The sequence below is a fragment of the Netta rufina genome, assembly GCF_964035555.1.
Source record: "Netta rufina genome assembly, chromosome: 19".
NCBI lineage: Eukaryota > Metazoa > Chordata > Aves > Anseriformes > Anatidae > Netta > Netta rufina.
The window spans coordinates 1,402,958-1,425,914 of NC_140143.1; the positions used below are offsets into that span (position 1 = coordinate 1,402,958).

The 22,957-nt window shown below is 65.1% G+C and overlaps 4 protein-coding genes across 4 annotated transcripts in view; 3 read left to right on the forward strand and 1 right to left on the reverse strand.

The window, feature by feature from the left end:
- Nucleotides 1–3,780, forward strand: part of SDK2 (sidekick cell adhesion molecule 2) — a gene marked incomplete at both ends in the record, with an annotated part of 43,139 nt that extends 39,359 nt beyond the window's left edge. Inside the window, 5 exons of the mRNA XM_084298319.1 lie at nucleotides 503–667; nucleotides 841–981; nucleotides 1,660–1,798; nucleotides 1,999–2,125; nucleotides 3,424–3,780. Coding sequence (XP_084154445.1) covers nucleotides 503–667; nucleotides 841–981; nucleotides 1,660–1,798; nucleotides 1,999–2,125; nucleotides 3,424–3,780 — 929 coding nt within the window. The remainder of the gene's footprint in view (nucleotides 1–502; nucleotides 668–840; nucleotides 982–1,659; nucleotides 1,799–1,998; nucleotides 2,126–3,423) is intronic.
- A 4,168-nt stretch (nucleotides 3,781–7,948) lies between these two features.
- Nucleotides 7,949–15,023, forward strand: CDC42EP4 (CDC42 effector protein 4). The gene is made up of 2 exons (XM_084298717.1): nucleotides 7,949–8,037; nucleotides 13,123–15,023. The coding sequence occupies exon 2, from the start codon at nucleotides 13,246–13,248 to the stop codon at nucleotides 14,158–14,160; it is 915 nt and encodes a 304-aa protein (XP_084154843.1). The 5' UTR covers nucleotides 7,949–8,037; nucleotides 13,123–13,245; the 3' UTR covers nucleotides 14,161–15,023.
- Nucleotides 15,024–17,005: 1,982 nt separating this feature from the next.
- Nucleotides 17,006–19,512, forward strand: CPSF4L (cleavage and polyadenylation specific factor 4 like; the record flags this gene model as incomplete). Its single annotated transcript, XM_084298320.1, has 6 exons — nucleotides 17,006–17,099; nucleotides 17,486–17,626; nucleotides 17,887–17,985; nucleotides 18,218–18,311; nucleotides 18,610–18,727; nucleotides 19,444–19,512. The coding sequence occupies 6 exons, from the start codon at nucleotides 17,006–17,008 to the stop codon at nucleotides 19,510–19,512; spliced, it is 615 nt and encodes a 204-aa protein (XP_084154446.1).
- A 395-nt stretch (nucleotides 19,513–19,907) lies between these two features.
- Nucleotides 19,908–22,897, reverse strand: MTNAP1 (mitochondrial nucleoid associated protein 1). Its single transcript, XM_084298733.1, has 4 exons — nucleotides 22,146–22,897; nucleotides 21,718–21,825; nucleotides 21,412–21,528; nucleotides 19,908–20,888 (listed from the first exon to the last, which is right to left on the reverse strand). Exons 1-4 carry the CDS (start codon nucleotides 22,843–22,845, stop codon nucleotides 20,860–20,862), a joined length of 954 nt encoding a protein of 317 aa, XP_084154859.1. The 5' UTR covers nucleotides 22,846–22,897; the 3' UTR covers nucleotides 19,908–20,859.
- Between the last annotated feature and the right edge of the window lie 60 nt (nucleotides 22,898–22,957).

A 22,957-nucleotide genomic window follows, 5' to 3' on the forward strand; every position in this document is an offset into this window, starting at 1 on the left:
TGCTGATAAAAGGACTGATGGAAAGGGCCCAGCGAGCTGCTGATCTCACGGTTACGGAGGCGCTGACGTCCCCTGGGCCAAGCAAGGGGGCACCGAGGTGTCCCACAGATGGGGAGGGGACAGGAGCCCCCGTCCCCAAGCAGGAACCGGTGGGCACAGCCGTGCTTTCTCCTGCAAGCTGCTTTAATGCCTTCTCCTGCTGCACCGACAGCCCGCCTGATGGCTAACGGGGCGCCGCCTGGCCCTGGGTCACGAGCAGGGAGGTGATAAATCAGCCCCGCGCCTCGCTCTGGCTTTTTAATGATGCTGCAGCGAGAGCTCGGCGCCTGGTGGAGCCGGGCAGATGGCAGAGGGCACGATCCCAGCAGGGAGAAAAATGGGAGAGGGGCTGGGAAGGGGCACGTCCCCCGAATGGCTTGAAGGGGAGAGCAGCCCCTCGTGCCGGGGAGCCCCCCGCAGGGCTGCTGCCACCCCCCCCCCCCCAGCCCTTTCCCTCCTGCAGACGAGGGGCTCTGGGACATCCTCATCAAGGACATTCCCAAGGAAGTGACCTCCTACACCTTCAGCATGGACATCCTCAAGCAGGGGGTCAGCTACGACTTCCGTGTCATCGCCGTGAACGACTATGGCTACGGGACCCCCAGCACGCCGTCCCCCTCGGTCTCAGGTAGCTGCTGGGGGGGCACTGGGGGGTCCCGGGGGGCTGCCATCTCCTCCTGCCGTCCCCACCTAAGCAGCTCCCTCGCACGGACCCAGTTCCCACAAAATCCCTCGGGGTCTCCCCATCCGTACTGCTTTGCCCCCCCCCTCTCCTCTGATCCTTCCTGCTGTGTGCCCCAGCCCAGAAAACCAACCCCTTCTACGAGGAGTGGTGGTTCCTGGTGGTCATCGCCCTGGTGGGGCTCATCTTCATCCTCCTGCTCGTCTTCGTGCTCATCATCCGCGGGCAGAGCAAGAAGTACGCCAAGAAGTCGGACTCGGGTGAGCGCCTGGGTGGGCACCCATTTGGGGACCTCAGGGGGGGGCTGCCTGGGATGCAGGAGGAGCAAAATGCGCATGGGATGGGGAGGGAGCACGCTGGGCATCCTTGGACCTGTGGGGTGCAAGCTGGGGGGGCATGGGGAGAGCCTCTCCGGGGCACCCCTGCCTGCTTTTGGGGTCCAAATGGGTCAGCGAGAGCCCCAAGCAGCGCCCAACCCTCCTGCCTTGGGGCTGCCCCCTCCCGAGACCTGGTGGATCCAGGAGGATGCGGCAGGCTTCGCGGAGAGGGCTGGAAGCTCGAGGGATTAAATAAAGGGGCTTGTCCCGCTGTCAGCTGCGGAGGCAGGGCGGCGCAGGGGCTCGGCGGAGGTCAGCGGGATTAGCCAAACACGGCTCTGTTTTCTTAGCTGTGTCAAGGGCTCAAATTGTGGGGAAAATCCAGGGCTCCTCGTTAAGCAAACAGAGCGGGGAGCTGGCGGCGACGCTGGTGGCACCGGGCACGGGGCCGCGGAGGGACCCCACGGCTCGTGGGGGTCCCCAGGCTGTGCCACCCCCAGCTCCAGCGCTGGCGCTGCCCCTCCTGCTGCCCCCCAAGGTGTTGGGGCAGGGGCTGGGGTCACAGCACCCTCATTGGGGGGTCTCGGGGAGGTGCTGGGAGGCTGAGCCCCTGTCCCGCAGGGAACGGCTCCAAGGCGAACGCCCTGAGCCACGGCGAGATGGTGAGCCTGGACGAAGGCAGCTTCCCCGCCCTGGAGCTCAACAACCGGCGCCTCTCGGTCAAAAACTCCTTCTGCAGGAAGAACGGCATCTACACCCGGTAGGGACCCCCTCCCCGCAGCCCCCTCCCCGGGCACGAGGCCGTTTTCCAGCCCTTGCGCCCATCCCGGTGGCGCGCAGCGTCCCGGAGGGGGTCTCGGAGTGGCCGGGGGCACCCCGCGGTGGTGGCCCTGGGGGGTCCCGGGGTCTGGCAGGACCCCGAGGTGGTCCTGCCCTGAGCACCCCCCTCCTGTCCCCGAGGTCCCCGCCGCGGCCCAGCCCCGGCAGCCTGCACTACTCGGACGAGGACGTCACCAAATACAACGACCTGATCCCCGCCGAGAGCAGCAGCCTGACCGAGAAGCCCTCCGAGGTCTCCGATTCCCAGGTACCCCCCCGGGGGCTGCGCACGGGGACGGGGAAACGGGGAGCAGAGGGGCTGGGGGACAGGAGGGACGCTTCTGGGGTCCCCCCAGTGCCTCACCACGCTCTCTGCCCGGCCCCACGCGGGTCCCGCTGTGCGTTTGGGGTCGGCACTGCCAGTCCCGTGCCCCCTCCCGCATTGAAGCATCCCCGAGGCCTCGTGGCACGGCTCCAGCAGGAAGCTGGCACAGCCCCCGGCCCGTGGGCACCGCAGGGGACGGCACGGGGACGGTCCCCCCAGCAAGAGGACAGAGGGTTGGGGACTGTCCCGCTGCCCGGTCGCTGGTGGCAACGGCGGTGGCTCTGCCAACCCCACAAAATGCCACTTTTGTGTCCTCCCCCGGGCAGGAGCCAGCCCCTGGGGGAGCCCACGGAGCATCGCCCCCGGGGCCGGATGCTGGGAAGCAGCTGAAAAGAGGAGGCTGAAACCAGGGGCGAGGTCCTGGGGGTCCCCGCAGCACAGCCCCGTCCCCGAGCAGGAGGCAGATTGGCCCCCAGCCCCCCCTTTTCTCCTCCCGCGCCAGCTTTTTTTTCGCCGTGGCGCAGCAGATCCCCGCTCCCCTCCTGCCTGAGCGGGGATCGAGTGTCTTTTGAGGAGCCGAGAGGAGCGGCGAGAGCTGAAAGCTGGCGCGGCGCTGCCTCCCCGCAGCCCCTCAATGGGCCCTTTGTGCGCGCCCAGGAGAAGCTGAATCCAATTACCCAGAGCTGGAGGCAGGGGGGGGGCCGCCCGCCAGCACCCTCCTCCCCACCACCCTCACCCCCCTAACCCTAAAAACCCTAAAAAAAGCCCTAACCCTACAACCCCTTACACCCCTACCACCCCTAGTCCCCGCCATCCTAGGGGCTCCAGGGCCACGCAACCCTTTTGTGGGGAGGATTTGTTTTGCTTTATTTTTTGGAGAGGTTTTATTTTGCTGTATTTTCATGGGAGGTTTTATTTTGCTTTGTTTTTTGGAGAGGTTTTATTCTGCTTTAATTTTTGGGGAGGTTTTGTTGTGCTTTATTTTTGGGGGAGGTTTTATCCTGCTTTATTTTTTGGAGAGGTTTTATCCTGCTTTATTTTTGGGGCAGGTTCTGTTTCCCTTTATTTTCACGGGAGGTTTTTACTTTGCTTTAACAAAAAGGCAGCAACACCCCGGCACCTATCACATCCCCCAACCCCCCTCCTTTTTGGGGCTGCTGGTGCCGGGAGCCCTCTCCCCGCTTCTGGGGCCGGTGAGCTGTGCCCCTTACCCCACTCTCCCCCTGTCCCCATCCCTTTAGGGCAGCGACAGCGAGTACGAGGTGGACCCGGGCCACCAGAAAGCCCACTCCTTCGTCAACCACTACATCAGCGACCCCACCTACTACAACTCGTGGCGGCGGCAGCAGAAGGGGATCTCGCGGGCGCAGGCGTACAGCTACACCGAGAGCGACTCCGGGGAGCCCGACCACGCGCCCCTCTCCACCAGCACCTCCACCCAGCAGGGCAGCCTCTTCCGCCCCAAAACCAGCAGGACTCCCACCCCCCAGACCCCCGGCAACCCCCCCACCAGCCAGCCCGGCACCCTCTACCGCCCGCCCAGCAGCCTGGCCCCCGGCTCCAGAGCCCCCATCGCCGGATTTTCCTCTTTCGTTTGATTTTTTTTTTTTTTTTTTGGAAGAGAAGCGGAAAGAAAGGAGTGAGGAAAAAAAAAGAATACAGGAAAAAAATACAAAAAAAAAAAAAAAAGCCCCAAGGAATCAAGAAAAAAAGCGACGAGGGGGGGAAGAGGAGGAGGATGCTGAGGGTCCCAGGGCTCCTGGCTGCCGTGGGCACAGGCTGGAGCTTGGGCTTTTTCCTTTTCTCGGCAGAATTCGGAGCAGGACGCTGGGTGACTGTGCTGGGCTGGGGAGCAAAGCCCCAGCTCGTCTTTTGGCCAAAGCTTTCTGCGTTCCAGCCTCTTCGGCAGGACTCGGGGCCGGCAGCTCCAAGCCCTGGGGGCGCTGGGGGCCCCTCGCCGTGCCAAACCCCGGCCCCTCTGCTCGGGGGGCCACGGGGCTGGGTGGTGACACAGAGGATGACTGCGGGGGGCGAGGGGCTTGAAAGCCTCTGGAGGGGGAGCCCCCAACCCGGACCCTTTGGGGAAGGAGCCAGGACCCGTGTGGATAATTAATTCCTCTCGTCAACACGCCACCCCCCCAGGGGAGCCCCGAGAGGTGCAAGTGGTGCTGACGTCCCCTCGGATTTGCACCCAGGGGCTCTGGAGAGGACTCGCTGGGGGTGGCACGGTGACCGCGGCCACCCCCCCGCCTTCCCGGGGCTTTGGGGCTGGTTTTATTTCAATTCCCTTTGGAGCCAGGGGCACGCAGGGGGGAGCGATGCCTGGGGGAGCTCCAGGGACGTGAAGAGGGGGGGGGGTTTCTGGGGTCTCTGCACAGCAAAACACCCGCAGTGCCTACCGGAGAGCCGGGCACCAGCCGGCGGGGCCGCGGCGCCCGGGGCGAGCCGAGGGAGATGCCAATAAAGAGCCTGAGGATGAGCCCAGCCCCTCTGCCCTCTGTCACCTGTGGGGACGTGTCCGTCTGTCCTGCAGCGGCCGGACCGCTGTAGGGTGCCAGCCCAGAGCGGTGGGGTCGGTGCCTGGGGGAAAAGGGGTCGCCGGAGGGAGGGGACCCCGTGTTTCTTGCAGCCAGCCCCTGCCACCAGGCTGGCCGAGAGCCTGGGGGGGAATTTGGGGTGAAACAATGGGGTTTCAGTGCCTGTCACCCCCCTGGGTGTCAGGGGATGAGGGAGGAGCTGCACAGGGGGCAAAGCACGGTGCGGGCGCTGCAGATTTGGGCTGGGTGTGGGTGCCAGTGGCGTTAGCACCTCGCGTCCCCCTGCCCTGCCTCAGTTTCCCCGTGGCACAGACACGACCCAGCCGGCTGCTGCAGCCAGCACGAGCTCTCGGCACCACGCTGGCCTTGATAAAATCCCCAGCAGGGGCCTGCGGGCTGCCAAGGTTGAGCACCACGAGCTTATCAGGGCTGGGCCAGCCAAAGGGGGACAGAGGGCAAAAGCCAAAACCCCAAAATTTGGCCGTGTGGCTCCGGGGTGGCACCTGCTCGCTACACCCCAGGGCAGGGAGGCGATGGGGAGGTGTTCGTGTGCCAGAAACGGGGCTGTGACCCGTAAGCCGAGGCTGAGCCTTCGTGATTCACTTTTATTCCTTTCTTTTAGCTGGCGTGATGTTGCTGTAGCCAAGCGGTAACGTTTTATTCTCCGGGTTAAGCCGAAGGGAGGTGTAATTAGAGCTCGGAGAAATGCTCGGCGAGGTGGAAGGGAAACCGCCCGCAGCCTGGGCTCTCCTTTTCCTCCCCGATTCCCCCAGTTCCCTGCCAGCTCCCGGGGCCGAGCTGGGGCTCTCCACCTTTCCCTTGTGGGCTGTGGGGACAGGGACAGCCCCTCCTGGCGATGGCACGGGGCTCAGCGCATCCTCAGAGCCCCACCACCCCCTGCTCAGCACCACCGCGCCGTGCACCCCCTGAGGCTCCCCAGTGCACGGGGCTGTGCCGGCTGCGGTGCCACCGGGGGTCCCGGGAGGGCATTGGGGTTGTGTGAGCTCGATCCCAGCACACTGGGGCCGTGCTTGCTGGGAACAGAGGAGAAATCCTGCCCGTGGCAGGCTCCGACCTGCACACACCCTGCCCCGGCGCTCGCCCGGGTACCTGCGGGTGCCGAGGCGCCGGCGGTGAGCGGGCGGCGCAGTCGTGCCGGGGGGGTGGATAACCACACAAGCCCAGCTGAACGGCAGGGGGAAGGGGTGAAATCCCATATTTCTAGCGCGAGCTGCTGTCTGTGGGGTGCTGGGGGCTGTTGGGGAGGCTTCTGGCCACGGCCAGCGCCAACACAAGCCCTGGGGCTGGGGGGATTTGGGGATCTGGGGGGCTGTGCCCCACTCCCAGCACCCTGGCTGCCTGCCCAGTGATCCCCACACCCCACTGCAGCTCCAGGGCTTGGGGGAAAGTGCCCGGCGTTCCCAGAAGCATCTCCTAAGTGGCCAAGCCAGCAGCAGCAGCAGCAGTAGCCAAAGCTGGCAGGAGCTGGCTGGGGAGGAGGGGAGCGGGCTGCTGGGAAACCCGGGCACGTTTTCCCTGGCTTTTCAAAGTGCTTCACAATTTATTTATTTCTATTAACTCTGCTTTCAAAAGTTGCTGAGATGAGCGAAAAAAAAACAGCGGCGGGGTTCGGGGAGGGTCGTAACCACCCAACCAACCCCACTCCCCAGCCTCCGAGCACCTCCCTGGGGGGACCTCATCCAGCCCCCGGGGCTCTGCGGGGCCGGAGCCGGTGCGCAGAGGAGCAGGGCCCAGCTCTGGCAGGCAGTTTTTCGGGTTGAGTGGGTGCCTGCTCTTCCCAGCCCACGGGAGTCGTCCCCGGCAGCGCTGTCTCCCCGCCAGGCGGCTGATTTTAATTCCTCCCGACTGCGCTGTCTCACCCGGCGCGCTGCTCCCGTGACAGCATCAGGTGAGGTGCGCAGCGCCCGGCCGTGCAAGGCCTCCCCCTCTGATCTGAGCTGGGCTGGTAGCGCTGAGCTGTCAGATAACGAGGCGTGGGGTGGCTCGGGGCGAAGGGGGAGAGCTCTGGGATGGAGCCTCCCTTCCCACATCTACCCCCGACCCCAAAAAAAAAGCACATCCAGGGGTGGTGGTTCGGCCCAGCGCTTTGCGCCCTGCCTCAGTTTCCCCTATGCAAAGCAGGGCAAGGAAAATTTGGCAACCAAACCGGCTATGGAAATGGCAGCGATGTGAACCGAGGCTGCAGCACGGCCCAGGACCTTCCTGGGAGCAGGAGGGGGCTCAGGTGGTGGCGCTGGGCACCCAGGGGCTGTACCCAGATGTGGGGTTGGTGCCACCAAGCCCACGCAGCAGGGTGGCAGGGCACGGAGACACCCTGCACATGGGTTTCTCCTCGCACTGGTGGCACCAGCAGCTTCTGCGCCCTGGTACCAGAGCCCCCGGGCATGTAGGGCCACGGCATTTGGGGCCGAGGTTCCCACTCGCCACCCCTTTACGCAGCAGCCCGGCTGCACCCAGAGGCGCCAGACGCTTGGGAATATGCAAGGAACGCTGCATTAGGCAGATGTGGGATAACCTCGTGCCTCCCGCCCCTCCTCGCCCACAGAGCTCTCACCTCAGCCTCCCCCGGGGGCCCTGCAGCCCCCAGCCCCTGCTCTCGGCTCTCCAGGGTGCCCCCCACCCACCCCTCGCACCCCCAAGCCTTCCCCCTCCAGCCTGGGGGTCCCCATGGTCCCCCCCCTGCACCAGGCCTGGGACCACCGGGGGGGTCTGGGGCTACCCAGGGACAGGGGGGAGCTGGGGGCAATGGGGATGAGTGGGGTGGGGGGGTCACAGTTGCTCCCCAACGCTGAGCCCCTTGGCCGCTCAGTCCGGCTTAATTAATTCCCCTAATTAATTGCGGCTGCCCACACGAGCTCCTCAACCCCATTCCCTCTGCGAGGGGGGGTGCAGGCAGCCCCCACCCACTGCCAGGTTTGGGGGTGCCGACCCTTCAGCCCCCCCCCGTGGGGATGCGCCCCGTGCCCCCGCGCACCCTGGCGGTCCCCATCATTGGGGTGCGCAACGGGGGCCCCCGGTTATCCATCACCCCCCAAAAAAACGGGGCGCGCCCGGCCCCGGGACTGCCCCCCCCCGGCCCCCTCGGGTTTGAATGGAGGGGGGGGGAGCTGCCCCGTGACGTGGCGCCCCCCTATTGGCTCGGGCGGGGCGATGACATCATGTTCGTGGCGGCGGTAGTGGAGCGGGGGGGGGGGGGGGCTCGGTTTCGCTCCGGGGCTGGCTCGGCACGGCTGGGAACGGCACCGGGGGGCTCGGCTCGGCACGGCCATGGGCTGGGAGAGGGGCGCCACCGCGTAGGTAAGGGAGGGGGGGGGCTCGGCACGGTTTGGCACGGCTCGGGAGGAGCTCGCCGGGCCCTGGCTATTGTCCGGGGTGGGGACGAGGCGCGGCGGGACCGGGGTTGGCACCGGGAGGGACCGTTCCGGGCTAAGGTTGGGGTAGTTGGGGAGCTCCCGGGACCGGTCCCGGTTTGGGGAGGGGGCTCGAGGGGGGGGCGCAGCGCTCACGGGGCTCCGTGAACGGCTGGGGACGAGGGGGGCGCGGCGCAGGCAGCGCCCCGGTGCCCCCGGTTCCCGGTGCAGACAGCAACCCACCGAGGGGGGCGAGGAGCTGGGGGGGCGCGGGTGGGGTCCCCGGGGTTGCCCCTAGCCCCAGGTCCGGCACCGGGCCGGGATCGGTGCTGCTGAAGGAGTTAACAGGATGCGGCACCTCCGGGCCGTGTTTGCCCAGCCCGGGGCACCGGCTCGCCCCACCCGGGGTGCCCGGTGCCAACCCCGGGGTGCGCGGTGCCAACCCCGGGGTGCCCGGGGATCGGGGTCCCGAGCGCATCCCCGCGGCCTGTCCCACTCGGGTCGATCCTCCCCAAACTGGAGCGGCTCCAGCAGCACCCCTCGGGCTCGCCAGGACCGGGCGAAGGCGGGTGCTGAGTCAGAGCCGCCCGAAATCCCCGTCCAGCCCTTCCTGGGATGGGGACACGGCTTCCCCGAAATCCCGGCCTGCCCTCCACCACGCTCTGCACCCCCCGGGGGACGCATGCGGGCACCTCGGGGCTTTGAGGGCACGGGGTTTGTGAGCCCGTCGTGGTGTGGCACCGGTGGCACCGGGCTGGGCAGGTTGGTGGAGCTGCTGGCCACGAGCCCGCGCTGCCCTGGCGTGACCCCAGCAGTGGCAGCACGCCCTACGGATGTTTCCAAGCGCCGAACCTATAGATTGGGGAGGGTGTTAGAGGGGGACCGGGCTCATTAGGTGCCGGGGAGCGAGCAGAGCGTGGGTCTCAGCACCCCGAGCCAGGGCTGGCTCCCCAGCGGGACGCACGGTAAACAGATCCGTGTTGGCCGCCGCTCCCTCGGAGACCGTGGAGCGAATCCAGCTGAGGCTGAGCCACGAGTTCGGCCACTTTGGGTGCTGCTGGGTGGGGACAGCGAGGCTGGCCCCAACCCCGGGAGCACGGGGCAGCTGTCACCTCTGTGCCCTGGCACGAGGTGACGGTGGCGGGGCTCCCCCCTCTCCCCGTGGCACCGCCGAGCAGCCCGGGTGCCGGCAGCGTTGTGCTGACCGCGGCCGCCTCTCCCTCCCTTTGTTCCCTGGGTTTTTGTCTGAGCGCAGGCAGCGGCCGTGGGGCCCCGAGCTGGCCGGCTTGCGGGGTGCCTGCCAGCAGGTAGGGTGCCGGGGCGAGCCGTGGGAAGCCCTGCCTGTTTACTTCCCGTCCAGCCCAGCGAAACCGCAGGAATTCGGAGCCTGGAGGAGGCCGGGAGGGCTGCGCAAGCCCCGGTATCCTGTCGGACCCCGCCAGCCCCCGCTGCGAGACGGAGAGAGGCCAGCGAGGAGAGATAACCTCTCCCCCCGGAAACGTCCCCTCCGTGCCCTCGGCCGCCCCACGGCAGGAGGATTTATGATCCTCTCTGCGTGTTCTGGCGCGTCCTGCCAATAGTTAGAGCTGAACTCTGGATAGCTCTCGGTCGGCAGCGCTCCCCCGGGGGAATCGCTGCTCCGCTTTTGGCGCTGGGGCAGCGCCTTCCCCGGGTCAGCTCTGATCTGCGTGCTGATAGCTCTCCGGCCAGAGCCCAGCTTCTCCTCCCAGGCTCTGCTTCTTGCTGCCGGCTGTTTTTCCTCTTCCAGTGGCACCGGGGCCTCCTCCGTGCATCCCACGGTGCTGGCGGACGGGACCGGAGCGGAGGCGCTCACCGGGCGCCACCACGACCGTCTGCCCCCAGGCTCCCCGGAGAGCCCCGACGCCAGGGTGTGACATCGGGCTGGTCCCCTCCTGGGATCCTGGGACCGGAGGTGGCAGGGCGTGAGCTGTGAAACGTCTCTGGCAGCCGCCTGCCAGGCAGCGACATCAAAGGGCTGCGCAAGACACGGCCGCCCGGGGCGGGGGGCCGGAGCCCTGGGGAGCTGGGCTGAGCGTTTCCTCCCTGCCCTGGGGCTTCTCGGGGGGGGCCCGGACCGGTCTGGGGCTGCCCCAGCTCGCGGCAGGCCGGGGAGCATCCTCTGATCTCTGGGCTGCAGGGTGCTGCCCGTGGCGTCGGCACAGCCAAGGCTCGTTTGGAGCCGGCCGGGCCGGCCGGGAGGGCTCTCCCAGCTCGTGAGCGGGCTGAGCCGGAGGCAGGGGGTGTGGGAGCAGGGCTGGAGCGGTGTTTCCCCAACGTGTGCCCACGCACCGTCCTCTTTTTTGCCCCCCTGTGGTCCCCAGGAGGTGACTGATGCTCAGTGGGGTGAGATGGGGCTGGGGTGCTGCTGGAAGCCGCCCGTTTGTAGGGAAAATCGGGGACCTGAGGCTCTCGCCCTTTGCAGCTCGTAATCCCAAAAGGGTGAGGAGGCAGGCATGAAGCAGGGTGCGACCTATCGCTTCGCTTTATCCCTTTTCCCCTCCAACTTGCAGGTTTGAAGGCAAAACCTTCAAACCATCCCCCCTCCCCACCGCCCCGCTAGGGCTCGCGCCCATCCCTGGTGCCCAGCCGCGGGTGAAGCTGCTCCGGTTTCCTTTGTGAGAGCTTCTGCAGCGTGGATGTCACAGGATCAGCTCCTCGCCCCGAGCGGGAGCAGGAGAAAAGGGCTCTGTGTGCCGCCCCCCCTGGGCTGCACGGGGCCAGCGGGGGCATCTGCTCCCCCGTCACCTTTTGGGGAACATTTTGGGGAGGCCGGGAGCGAAGAGCCAAGGGAGATTTTGTCCATCACGAGGAGGTTTCGTGGGCAGGAGGCTCGAGGGGGGACGCAGCTTGTTTGGAGGCTGATGGAGAGCTCCTGGCCCGCACCGGTAACGCTCGAACCTCCCGGTGGCCCCTTCACCGAGGCTTGCAAAGTATCTCACAAATGCTGAACTTGGCCCCGAAATCTAAATACGAGGGGAGGGACAGTCCCCAGATGGCCTAAATCAGCAGCGCAGTTGCCTGGCCCAGCTGGGGAGCTTGCCGGGAGTGTTTGTTTTATGTAAAACCAAAAGGCTGCAGGAATGCTGGCCTGGAAGGAGACCGTGCCGAGGGAAAACGCCGGTGCCACGCACACGCACCCGGCCTGTGCCAGCCGCTGGCAGCCCCGTGAGCTGCCTCCGCATACAAATTTGGGGAGGGAAGGGGAGGAAGGAGCTCACCGGTGCTTCTTTTGGGGTGGTTGCACGATGAGAAGGCGATGGGATGCGGCAGAGCGGCTGCTGCGCCCTGCTTGCGCCCTGCCGTGCTCCGGGGGTGTCTCCTTCAAGCTCCCCCCCGGATCATCGTGGCCCCACAGCCCCCAGGAGGTGCCGTGGAGCGTGGTGGCCCCGAGCAGGGGCTGGGCGCAATGGGGCTGGGCGAGAAAGGGGCTGGGCGCTGGGACTTTGCACCCGCGTGGGGTCAGAGTCCGTCCTGCCCACACGGGACCGGCTCGGCTGCGTGGCAGGGGAAATCCGTGCGTGGCGGGGGCAGCTCCTGGGGGGCAGATGCTGCGGCCGTGGGGGTGTCTGGCTGAGCGGGTACGTAGCTGGCTGGTGCAGGGACCATGCTTCCAGACGCTGTCCCCTTCCCCGTGAGCGTCACGGGGCCGTGGTGTCGCCGGCGGTGCCCGAAGGGGGGGAGGAAGCAGGAGGCTGCGAGCTCTTCCTCCCCGAGCTCTTCCTCCCCGGCAGCCCCTCCCCGGACCACCTGGGGCTGCCTGACGCCACGGGGGGGACGTGGTGACGCCGTCCTTGTCCCCTCCTGCGGGGCCACCGGGGCTGGGCTGGTGGCACTGGGGGCCGGAGGTGGCCGTCGTGCCGCCGGGCTGTGGGAAAGAGGAACAAGGGGGGGGCCCTTTGTCATCTGTGCTGTGAATTGTCACCCCTGAGTCACGGCGGTGACGATGAGGTGGCCGTGCATGGGACAGTGCAGCGAGGGTGGGCGCAGGAACCCGGCACGCGTGGGCTCGGCACCGTGGGGGGGGGCTTTGGGGTGCTCGGGGGCAGCACCAAGGCTGTGTCCCCGTGTCCCCATGTCCCAGGTGTGTGAGGACGCAGGAGCCGTCCCCACTCCCCGTGCTGCTCCCCTCGGCTCGCCGCTGGCCCGGCGGTGCCTCCCGGGGGCTCTACGCCCTCCTCACACACTTCCTGCCGTCTGTTTCCAATTCCTCCTGGCGGCTGCTCCTCCCCGCTTTCTTTCAATTAAAAAAAAAAAGAAAAAAAAAAAGAAATCCCAGGCATCTTCTCAGCCTGTGGCTCCAAGCGCTGCCGTGCCCCTCTCCGGGGGGCTGGGGCTGTGTGGGGAGGGGGCAGGGGGTGCCCTCGGTGCCCCTCTTTGTGTCCGTCCCCGAGGCGCAGCGGGATCGCTCGGCGTGCCACCGCGGATCCGGCTGCTGTGAGGGTCAGCTCGTGCGTTTTGGGGAGCAGGAGGGGTTTGGGGGGGGTCCACGGTGCAGGGTGGGATGTGGCACTGCTGTCCCCATCCGTGCTGTGATGCAGAGCCCTGTGGCCAGGCCACGTTTGCTGTCCCAGCTCTGTCCCCAAAGCAGCCACAAAGCGCTTTTGTTCCTTCCAGGAGGGGAAGGGAGACCTGGGTGCGAGTGAGGCCGCAGCACTGGGTGTCCCCACTCGTGGGTCACTGTGGGACAGGGCGAGGGGACGCTGTGGGGCTGCAGTGTCATGCTCATGTGGCTCGGGGACCATCCTGCTGCAGCCCTTCTGCCTCTGCTCTGTGGTCGGGGACTTGGCACTTGGGGACCGAGCGGGATGTGGGGACTCATGGAGGGGTCTGGGGACCTGTCCCCGTTGTGGCACCGCCCCATATGGAGCAGCAGATGCTTTTCCCCAGGGCACCAAGCCGTTTGCAGGCACGGGGTTGCGTTTTTCAGCCTGGCAGGGTGAGGGCTGCTGTCAGTAGCTCCGTGCCCATCGCTGTCCTCGAGGCCTGACCGCGTCCCTCTCTCGTCCCCTAGCAGTGACCCATCCGTGACACCTCCTGGGAGCCTGGACGCGGAGCAGGAGACCTGAGCACCGTGAGCACCGTGAGCACGGGCCCGCAGGACGCCTGCCATCCCCTCGGCCACCCCGCCGGGACCATGCCCATCCTCAAGCAGCTCGTCTCCAACTCGGCCCACTCCAAGCGGCGCTCGCGGGCCGACCTGACGGCCGAGATGATCAGCGCGCCGCTGGGGGACTTTCGGCACACCATGCACGTGGGCCGGGCCGGGGACGCCTTCGGGGACACCTCTTTCCTCACCAGCAAAGCCGGGGAGCCCGGGCCGGAGGCGGGCGAGGAGCAGGGAGCCTCCAAACCCAGCCTCCTGTCCCGCCGCTTCCGCAGCAGCAAGCGCTCGCAGTCGGTGACGCGGGGTGACCGGCGCGACATGCTGGGCTCGCTGCGGGACTCGGCGCTCTTCGTGAAGAATGCCGTGTCCCTGCCCCAGCTCAATGAGAAGGAGGTGGACAGGAGCGCGGGGCAGCTGCCCAAAAGCCTCTCCTCCAGCCCCGTCAAGAAGCTGCCGGAGGAGATGAGCCCCGAAGAGCAGCAGCGCCTCAACGGGGCGGCCGCCGGGCCGCTCAGCCCCAGCTTGGACGAGCGCGACTTCGGGGACATCACGGAGCTGCCCGTCGTGGTGGCCAAGAGCGGGGCGGGCATGAAGCACGCCGAGTCCATCATGTCCTTCCACATCGACCTGGGGCCCTCCATGCTGGGCGACGTCCTGAGCATCATGGATAAGGAGCAGTGGGAGCAGGACGAAGACCCCGAGGCGGAGGAGAGCCGCGAGGAGGTGGCGGCCGCCCTGCCCGGCTCCCCGGTGGCCTCGCAGAGCCAGAGCCCGTCCCGCAGCGTGTCCCGCGGCCCCAGGGACAGCAGCTCGGCGTCCAGCTGCGCCTCGGGGCCGGAGGAGCGCAGCCCCCTCCCGGGAGCACAGAGCCAGCGGGGCCCCCCGAAGCGCCCCGACAAGGAGTTCTCGTTCGCCGACGAAGACGACGACGAGATCAGGGTATAAGGCGGGCGGCCGAGCCAAGGGGTCTGGTTCTCATTTACGGTTGCTTGGACACGGGGACGGAGAACCCGATGCTGGAATCGACGGCACCGGGGGTGGACTGAGCTCCTCGCCCCTTTCCTCTCCCCTCCCGGTGTCCCGGTGCCCGTCCCGGGGTGGCCGTGCGGCAGCAGGACAGCGCTCGCTCCCGGGGCTCCCCGCTGGCTCCCCACCCCCAGGAAAACTCCAGCACAGCCCCGGAGAGGGAAGCAGACTCGATCTTGGTTCTTTCTGTTGGACTTCGGATGCTAGCGCTTTTTCCTCCCCCCACCCCACTATGTAAAGCAATAGGATCAAACAAGACGAGGCTTCGAAGTTGTAGCCCCTCGTAATATATGTATATTTTTTTTTTCCTGCCGTACAGTTTTTACTGCTCTCTGATTTGTACCTAACTTTCTTTACTCCTGCTTTTGTTGTTTTGTTTTTGTTTTTTTTTTTTTTTTTAACGGAGGGGAAATTTCCTGCGGGGAAGGACTTGGCTCTGGAGCTCGGAGCTCTGCAGCGTGCGGAGGGCTCCAGGACCGCAGGCAGCTCCAGCTCCTGTTTTTTTTGGGACTTTGGGCAGTCCGAGAGCCTCCAGCCTCGTGCTGCCATGGGGGTTCACTCCCCATCTGTCTGGTGGATGGATCCATCCCAGCATTTTTGTGGCCAGCCACCCTCCGTGCTCCCAGTTGTGCTGGGGCCACCGGTGCCTGTCCCTACAGGAGGGGTACCCGGGACCCCCCTGGGCTGGGCTGAGCCCCCGAGCTGGTGGCTGCAGCCTTGGGGCCGGTCTGGCTGCTGCAGGCGGGTGGAAGAGGAGGGTTTTATACCGTGTATGTAAAAATGCAGAGAATAAAAGGAAATTGTAGTGACAGCAGTGGCCTGAGTCCCTGGAGGGGGGTGGTGGTGGTGGGGTTGCGTTCGGCACGAGGTTTGGTGCAGGGATGGGGTTTGTTTGTGCCGCTGCCACCCCCGACCCCTGTCCTGCTGTCACCCCCGGCCCCTGTCTTGCTTTTTCTGTCCTCGCTGCAGCCCTGGCCCCGCGGGAGCTGTGCCAGCCCGGCCTCCTCTCGGTGCCCGTGGCCGTGCTTTATCTGCCCATCGCAGCGGGGGAAGCGGCGAGCTCCTGCTGCCCGGATCTGGCTGCGGGCTGTGCCCCTCCAGCCAGGCCGGCTCCTGCCAAGGGCCGGCAGTGCCAAGCTGCCTCTCTCCTCCTGCAGCCTGCACGATTCGAGCCAGGGAAAGCAGGGGAAAGGTGGTGGGAGGGAAAGTTTGCTGCTCACGCAGGCTGCGGGGGTCCTCGGTGCCCTGCTCCGAGCCCCGTGGAGTTGCCGCGGTCCTTGCCAGCCCTCGTGTGGGTGGATGGAGGGGCTGAACCCAGCTTGTGGGGTGTCCCCATCCCACAGCAGGATTTCTGGGGGTGAGCAGGGCTCTGCCAACACCAGGGCTGCCTTCCCTGCCCGGTCCCACTGGTACGGATGGGGACAGCAGCCCCGGAGCACTTGGGCTCCCCGGGACCTGCCCTAAGGGATCGCCCTGCGGGGACAGGCGGGCGCTGCTCTATGGGGACACAATGGGGTCCTGTGCGTGAGCCAGGGCCGATACAATGCCCCGCAGCGTGGGACATTGGGCTATTGTCCGGGCTGGGGAGAACAACAGCAGCTGCAGCTGGCCGCTCTGAGCTCACCGGGGTGCCTCTGCCCCGCTCTCCATGCCTTTGTGGCCCCCCCATCCTGCTCCGTGGCGTTGGGGTCGCTGCGCCCTGCCCTGAGCATCCCAACCAAGCTGATGGGTGCTGGTCCCTGCTTGCTGGGGGGTCAGGGGCCGTGCCAGCAAGCGTCTGGCTGGTGGGGATGGAGATGGCACAACCGGGGGGGTGCTGGGGGTGCATGGTGTGAGGTGGTGGCCCCGCCGGCAGCTCTCGGCAGGCGGGAGGTGCTGGTCCAGTGCGTTTATTGCTGGTGACAGAATGGGAGCAGGTCTCCGTCCCCGATGTGTCAGGCCCTGTCGCTCCGGGCGTGTGATGGGGAGGACGGGGACGTGCGTGGTGGAGGAGGGCTGGGGTGAGGGGTGATGCTTGGGGCTGTGGGGGCTGCTCGGGGTGCCCCTGGTGCGTGGCCCGGCACCGGGGCCGTGTCCCACACGTGCTGCTGCAGCCTAGTCCCTGTGAAAGCCTCCTGGGGGGGGCTGAAGGGGGTGCGAGGTGCGAGCTGGGTGTCCTCACTGGGAGCCTGGGGACGTGGCTGTGTCCTGATGACAAAGCGGGGCTGGGGCTGGAGCTGTTCAGCATCACCCAGCAATGCTCAGAGCACGCGGGGGGCAACAAAAAAAAAAATGTAGGGTCCATCCCTCGCTCTCATGACAGCATTGAGCTCTGGTTTGGGGTTCCCTGCTGAGCAGAAAGCCCAGGGCGAGGGGTTAGCCCCCCGGGATGAGGAATTAACCCCCATGGTGAGGGTTTAGCCCCCATGGTCGGCCCCAGCAGACCCCACTGAGGGCCGGGGGCCACCAGCCAGCTGCTCTCAGCACAGATCGGGGCGGAGGAGCAGCAGATGCCAGCATTTACGGGCAATTACGGGCTCGGGGCTGAGCACCCCGCAGCTGGGCTACGGCACCAGGCAATCCCAGCTGCAAACTGGGAGCAGCTGCGGGCGGCTTCTGCCTCTAAATGGGAGAAGCCTGGGCTGGGTTTGCTCTGCTCTGGGGAGGAGGAAGAAAAAGGGAGGTTTCTGAGCGCTGTTTGGGCTCAGTTTGGGTGCTGTGACCGTGCTGCTTTGGGGGTCTCCTTTGGGGGGGGGGGGGGGGGGCTCTGGCTGGAGCTGGGGCCATGCAGGAGCTGGTGGCAGGCATGGAGAGGCTGAGGGTTGATTTGGAGGCTGATGTGGAGCAGCAGAGGGGAGCCCAGCCCCTGCCCTTCCCGGGTATGTGTAGTGAGATGGGGGCCAGGGCCCTGGGGCAGCCTTGGGGGGGGGGTTGCGGGGCTTCAGGAGGGGGAAGGAGAGCCCCATCCCTGCTCTGCTGCACCCTTGGGTGCCCCTCAGGTGGCTCCAGCCCTGTGAAGGAGCTGGGGTGCCCTCCTCACCCCAATATCATGGGGGACCCGGTGCTGGAGCCCCCCCCCTGCTCTGTCACCTCCCCAGCAGCCATCTCCGTGGCCCTATACCCACCATGGGGGGGGGGGGGGGGGCAGTTTGGGGCACGAAGGCCTAACTAAACTCAAAGCCCATCACCCAAAAACCCCTTTGGGGAAGGCTAGGGAGGCTCTGGGTGGTCGGTGACCCCCATATCGGTGTCGGGGGGGCCGCAGGAACGTGGCAGGCGGGCACGGAGCGGGCGGTGGTGTGCAAGCACTGGCTGCGGGGGCTGTGCAAGAAGGGGGACGGCTGCGGCTTCCTGCACGGCCACGACGTGACCAAGAGGCCTGAGTGCTACTTCCACACCAAGTTCGGTAAGTGCCAGACCAGGGGTCCCAGGGTTTTAGCCCCCCGTGGCCTTCGGGCCTGGCCTCGAGCTGTCACCCCGATGCCACCCCCTGTCTGTGGGGAGAAGCGCCTCTGCCATTTCGCTGGGGACACGAGCCCCCAGGCCCAGCCTGTGTGCCCCACAGCACCTGAATCACCCAAACTGTGATTTTTTCGTGCTTTTTTTGCTGCGTTTGGCTCAGGGGAGCCTCATCCCACCTTCTGTCCCCCCCCCTTGATCCTACAGGTGAGTGCAGCATCAAGGACTGTCCCTTCCTGCATGTTGACACCACGGTGGATAACAGCAGGGCCTGCCCCTGGTACGACCGAGGCTTCTGCAGGAACGGTGAGGGCCCCAATACTGGGACAAACTGGTGTGAGTGGGAGCTGCCCGTGTGCCCCGCTGCTGGGATGGATGGGGCCAGAACTGGGTGAACTGGGAGGGGTGGGCTGGGGGTGGCAGCGGGTGCCTAAGGGGTGGGTGGGCTGTCCTGGGGGGGGGGGAAGTGGGTGCCCCGGAGGAGATTTGGGTGCAGTGCCTTGTCCCCACTGATGGGGGGCTCTCCCGTGTGTGGCAGGACCCTCGTGCAAGTACAAGCACAGGCGGAGGGTGATGTGTGCCAACTACCTCGTCGGCTTCTGCCCAGAAGGACCCAACTGCAAATTCATGCAGTGAGTACGGCGTGGGGCAGAGGGGGGGCTCCGTGGGGACGGCCCCCTCCCCGAGGCTGTGGCCTTTGTGGTGTTTGGGTCAAGGATGAGGATGCACTGAGACTTCATCCAAATTAAATGAAGCTCTCTCTAGACTCCTTGCTTCCAACCTGAGCTGGTGACAGCCCCCGTCTCTTGGGGACACCTGCAGCCAGCTCTCTGGGCCACTGGGACAGCACTGGGAGGCTGTGGGGGGGGTTCAGGGGGTGCTTCTCCCCATGTCCTGGGGGTAATCGCCTCTCCTTGTGCCCCCCTCCAGCCTCAAGGCCGGGCTGCCAACTCGCGGCGTGGATCCAGCCAAGGTGATGTGGGGGGGTCCCGTGCGGATCCCCCTCGAGCTGAAGCCCCCTCGCCTGTGTCCCTGCTCCACGGCTCTCGTGGGAGCGAGGGAATTGGAGTGTCTGACTGCCTCATGTCCCCCCAGGGAGCCCGGTGTCCTCGGGGGCTGGCACACGCTGCTGGGGGGGAGAGCAGCCCCGAGGACGTGCTGGCTGCTGGCACCACACAGCACGGGGCAGCACAGCCCAGGGACAGCAGCAGCGTCCCCCCCAAACCTGCAGTGGCTGCTGGAGCCAGGCACCTGCTTCAAGGTGGGTGGTTTTGGGGCCGGGAGCCCTGGGCGTGGTGATCCCACACCTCCGGGGGAAGGTGGGTGGCAGCAGGAGGTGTGGGGGCTCTGAAAGGGGCTTTTAGAATTGGGGTGTGTTCTTGCTCTGGGCTCTGAGCTTGTCCCCAGAGAGGGGATCCCTGCATCTACAGTGGCTGACAGCAAACCCAGGCAGCTGGGGTTCCAATAATCTGGAATAATCTGGGCTGGAATAATCAAACCCCAAGCAATGCTGGGGAGAAAAAAAATCTTCAAGTGCTCTGCACACAGCGGAATAGCCCTGGAGAGCAGTGACCCCGTCTCTGTGGGGCAGGGCTTTTATACAGTGAGAGGTCTTGGGCTGCTTCTTGCCTACGAGAGCTGTGCCAGCTGAGGCTCCATTAACCCCCTCCCTTGGAAATGCTGGGACCAAAGCACGTGGTAAAGCAGCCCGGAGTTGATCTAGCACAAACTTGATGGCTGTCTTCTCCCCCGTTCCCTCCCCAGTGCGGACAGAAAGGTCACTACGCTGGCAAGTGTAGGAAGAATCAGCTGGAAATCCTGCTGGGAAAATGACTTGAGTGCTCCTGTGAGGAGAGGGGAAGGAGGACGCGGTACAGCACGACGGAGCCAGAGAGACTCCCCCCAGGACAGCTGCTGGACTAGAAAAGCCAGTTGGTTTTGCTCAGCACTCGCTCACAGCTCTGCAGAAGGAGCAAAGGGATCACAGCGTCCTTAATGCAGCTGCAATTGCACTCTTCACCATTCCCCCGGTGGTCACCGCCTGCTCCCTCCTGTGCTGCTGCTGCCTTTGGGAGGGGGCACGAGGAAATTACCAACCCACAGGTTTGAGGGGTGTGGGAACAGCTCGTGCCAGAGTCCTGGGCGGAGGAGGGTGTGGGTGTGCTGATCCCCTGTGCTGGGGGGTGAGGAACACCAGGTTTGAGGCCACACGGGGCTGAGCAGGGAAGGAAAACGCACAGAGGCTTTTATTGCTGGGAAGGGGGGATCTTGGTGAAACACCTCTGACACAACACTGCTGCACCTCACCTGGAATAAAGAGTTCCTATTTTTGTTGCCTTTTTTTTTTTTTTTTTTTTTTACCCTTCATGCCTGCAACATGACCAACGCTGCTTTTCCAGACATGTTGGGTGACGGCAGGCTGCAACTAGCACTCTCATAACTGTCCTCGTTTGTCTGATGTCAGTTTGCCCTTTGGGCACGACAGCTAATCCAATGGATTTTCTTCCTCCAGAAATAGGGCACTGCGCTCGCAGTGCTGCTGCTTTAAAGCCCTCACAGGGCTCCTTCCTGGGGCTGTTTTGGTGCCTAGGCAGTCCCAGGGGTGCTGTGCTGTGCTGGGGCCCCTCTGTGGAGCAGCTCTGCAGGGCCCACCCTTCTCCTGGGGGTTGTAGCAAAGCAAACACTTTTGGAGGGGGGTAAGTAAAAGCTGGGCAGTGCTGGGCACAGCTCTGCTAACTTCAGGGACTGATTATCCCTCTGTGCCACAATCAATCATATAATTTATTGCCAAATACACTCTAGCATGTGTAGATCAATCTATACCAACCGCCTGTGTCAGGAAACTGTACTGTCCCTGCCCTATCTAGCAAGAGATCCGAGCTGCTGCAAACCACAGGAGCTCTCTCCTGCACGAAGCTCTGAGGAGCTGCCCTCACGCTCTGTCTTTGAGTACTGACCACTGCCTGACCCGCAGGGCAGTGGCTGCAGGCTGTCAGCGTCGCCCCTCTGCCTGCAGGAGGGCAGCTGGAAAGCGCCCCCCCAGCAGCAAGGATTTACGAGCTGTTTCTGACAGGAAGGGGCCTCTGCTGGGTTCAATCCCTGGTGGGACGCTGGTCCGGGGAGCTTGTGCTGACTCCATCAAATAGCTGTGATTGTTCCCTGCTTGCTGTCCCAGCTTCTTCAGTGGTACTTGCGCCAGCGATTACACTCTAGCAAAAAAACAGGGGGGGAAGGGAAAAGAGGGGAAAAAAAAAAAAAGAAAAAGTGTTAGTGCTGTGCTCAGGGATGGCGTGACACAGTGCTTTGCCCAGCAGGGATGAGCAGGAGCCTGACTGCAGCTGTCTGTGTTTATGGGAGCGAGTCCTGGTGGGGAAACTGCCCAACCAGCACTAAATCCCTCGTGTCATTTCTGAGTAAAGCCAGGGAACGGGCTGTGTCCAGGGCTGGAACATCTCCCTCTGCTCTGTTCAGGTTTAAAGAGCACTCACAACTCTTTCTGGCTCTCTCCAGGGAGAAGCTGTAAATCAGTAACTGTTACCACCTCCTTGGCTAACTACATTCCTCTGCCTACCTAAGCCAAATTAGAACGCTGCTCCCAGAGCTCCGGTATTAACTTTAACTGCAAAGTATTTAAATGACTTCAGAGCTTGAAACAACACGGGTAGCAAACAGACTTACCACCCGCTGCAAGAGGGGAAGGAGTGAAATAAGACATCAAGAAGGAAATCTTACTGATGTGCTGATAGCTCCAGCCGTAGCTGAGGATGCAGTACCCAGCCAGGAGCATGGAGACCCCGGCTGCTCCGCCCTTCTTCACGTTGATGTATTTGTTGCAGTAACCGTTCCATGCTGCGGGAATAAAAATGCAGGGGTCAAACCACGTAGGGGTCACATAAATTTCACTGGCTTCCATGGAAAGCCAGATGGTTGGATTGATTGATTTATTTCTTTATAGACCGGCCCCCTGGACCAGCGCGCTAGCAGATAAATCAGGGAAGGGGAACAATTCTGCCCCACGAGCTGGGAGTTCAGCCTCACCTTTCTGCACTCCTCCGAGCAGCCCCCGGGGCGAGAAGTCACGGGTGGCCAGCCACGTGGGCAGCTCGCCCAGCCTGACGTCCAGCAGCCGCCTTTCTGCCAGGGGCTCTGCGATAAAAGAGAGGGCAGAGCAGTCACAGGGAGGGAAACGAGGCCAATGCACGACGTGAGCGTGTTTGCTGACCGGGTGCTGAGGCTGAGCCGTACACCGGGGATTCTCTCCCCCAAAGTGAGCTGGCTCCGCCAACCCAAATATGCAAAAACGCAGCTTAAATTGCTGTTTTTTTGGGCCAAGATGGTTGCACAGCTTGCTCCTTGGACTCTTCCAGCTCTGAGCCCAGCAGCTCAGCGTTCCCTACCCCTCTCCCCCTCACGCTGACGGTTTAGCCTAACGGCACAGCGGCAGCACCGTGCGTTTCCTCCGTTACCTTGCCGTCCTGCTGCCAAATCGCCCCTCGGTGCCTTCGGCGGGCCCCCGACTTCTCCCCGCCGAGGCCTCTCCGCAAACACGCCCAGTGCCCGGTAATGGGGAGCCAGCTCTGGGAACCACTCCAAGCCCACGGCCGCTGCCCGTGAGCTCCAACCGGAGCCCCGGGGCTCGGTACCACCGGGCCCCGCTGTGTCTGTGCCGCTTTGCTCCTTTTTAACCGTCCTTTCCCCATCACCTCCGGGCTCCTCCGCTGGCAGCCGGTGGCTGTCGGTGCACGAAGCAGCCCCGGGGGCTCCGTGCCCCGCTCCCCGCTGCGGGAGGGGCCCCTCGGGGCTCGGTCTGCGGCCGGTTCCGGGCACCGGGGGTGTTTCAGCCTCCGGGCCTGCGGCTCGCTGCGGGCCGGGGCCCGGTGTGGGCCTCGCCCCAGTACCGGTACCGGGCGGCTCCCGGAGCACCACAGCTCGGTGCTTCTCGATCGCGACTTTCGGCCCCCGGCGCAGTTTGGCGGCGGCGGCCGCGGCCTCGTCAGGGCGGAGGTCGAGGCTCCGGGCCAGCTCCGCCTCGGGCCCGGTTATCCCGGTCGCTGCTTCCCCCCGCCGGCCCGGCGCGGCCTTGCAGTGCGGGAGGTGCGAGCGGAGCCTCCGGAAGTTCCTGTGGCAGTACGGGCAGCGCTGCGGCCCGCCCGGCCCTTCCGCCATTCCCGGTAACCGGGCCGCTTTTCCGTCAGGCACCTCCGCGGCCACCCTTAACGGCGGCTCACCGGGGAGGGGGGGGGGGTCCTCGGCGGTGCGCGGCGCGCATGCGCAGTGC

Bases quoted from the DNA above. Each gene is read 5' to 3' on its own strand.
- MTNAP1 (XM_084298733.1), bottom strand. From the start codon at position 22,845: ATGGCGGAAGGGCCGGGCGGGCCGCAGCGCTGCCCGTACTGCCACAGG. The intron at 21,826-22,145 runs GTAACGGAGGAA...CTTTTATCGCAG, and splicing joins TTTGGCAGCAGGACGGCAAG to AGCCCCTGGCAGAAAGGCGG. The intron at 20,889-21,411 runs GTAAGATTTCCT...TTTTTTTGCTAG, and splicing joins CTGGAGCTATCAGCACATCA to AGTGTAATCGCTGGCGCAAG.
- CDC42EP4 (XM_084298717.1), top strand. From the start codon at position 13,246: ATGCCCATCCTCAAGCAGCTCGTCTCCAACTCGGCCCACTCCAAGCGG.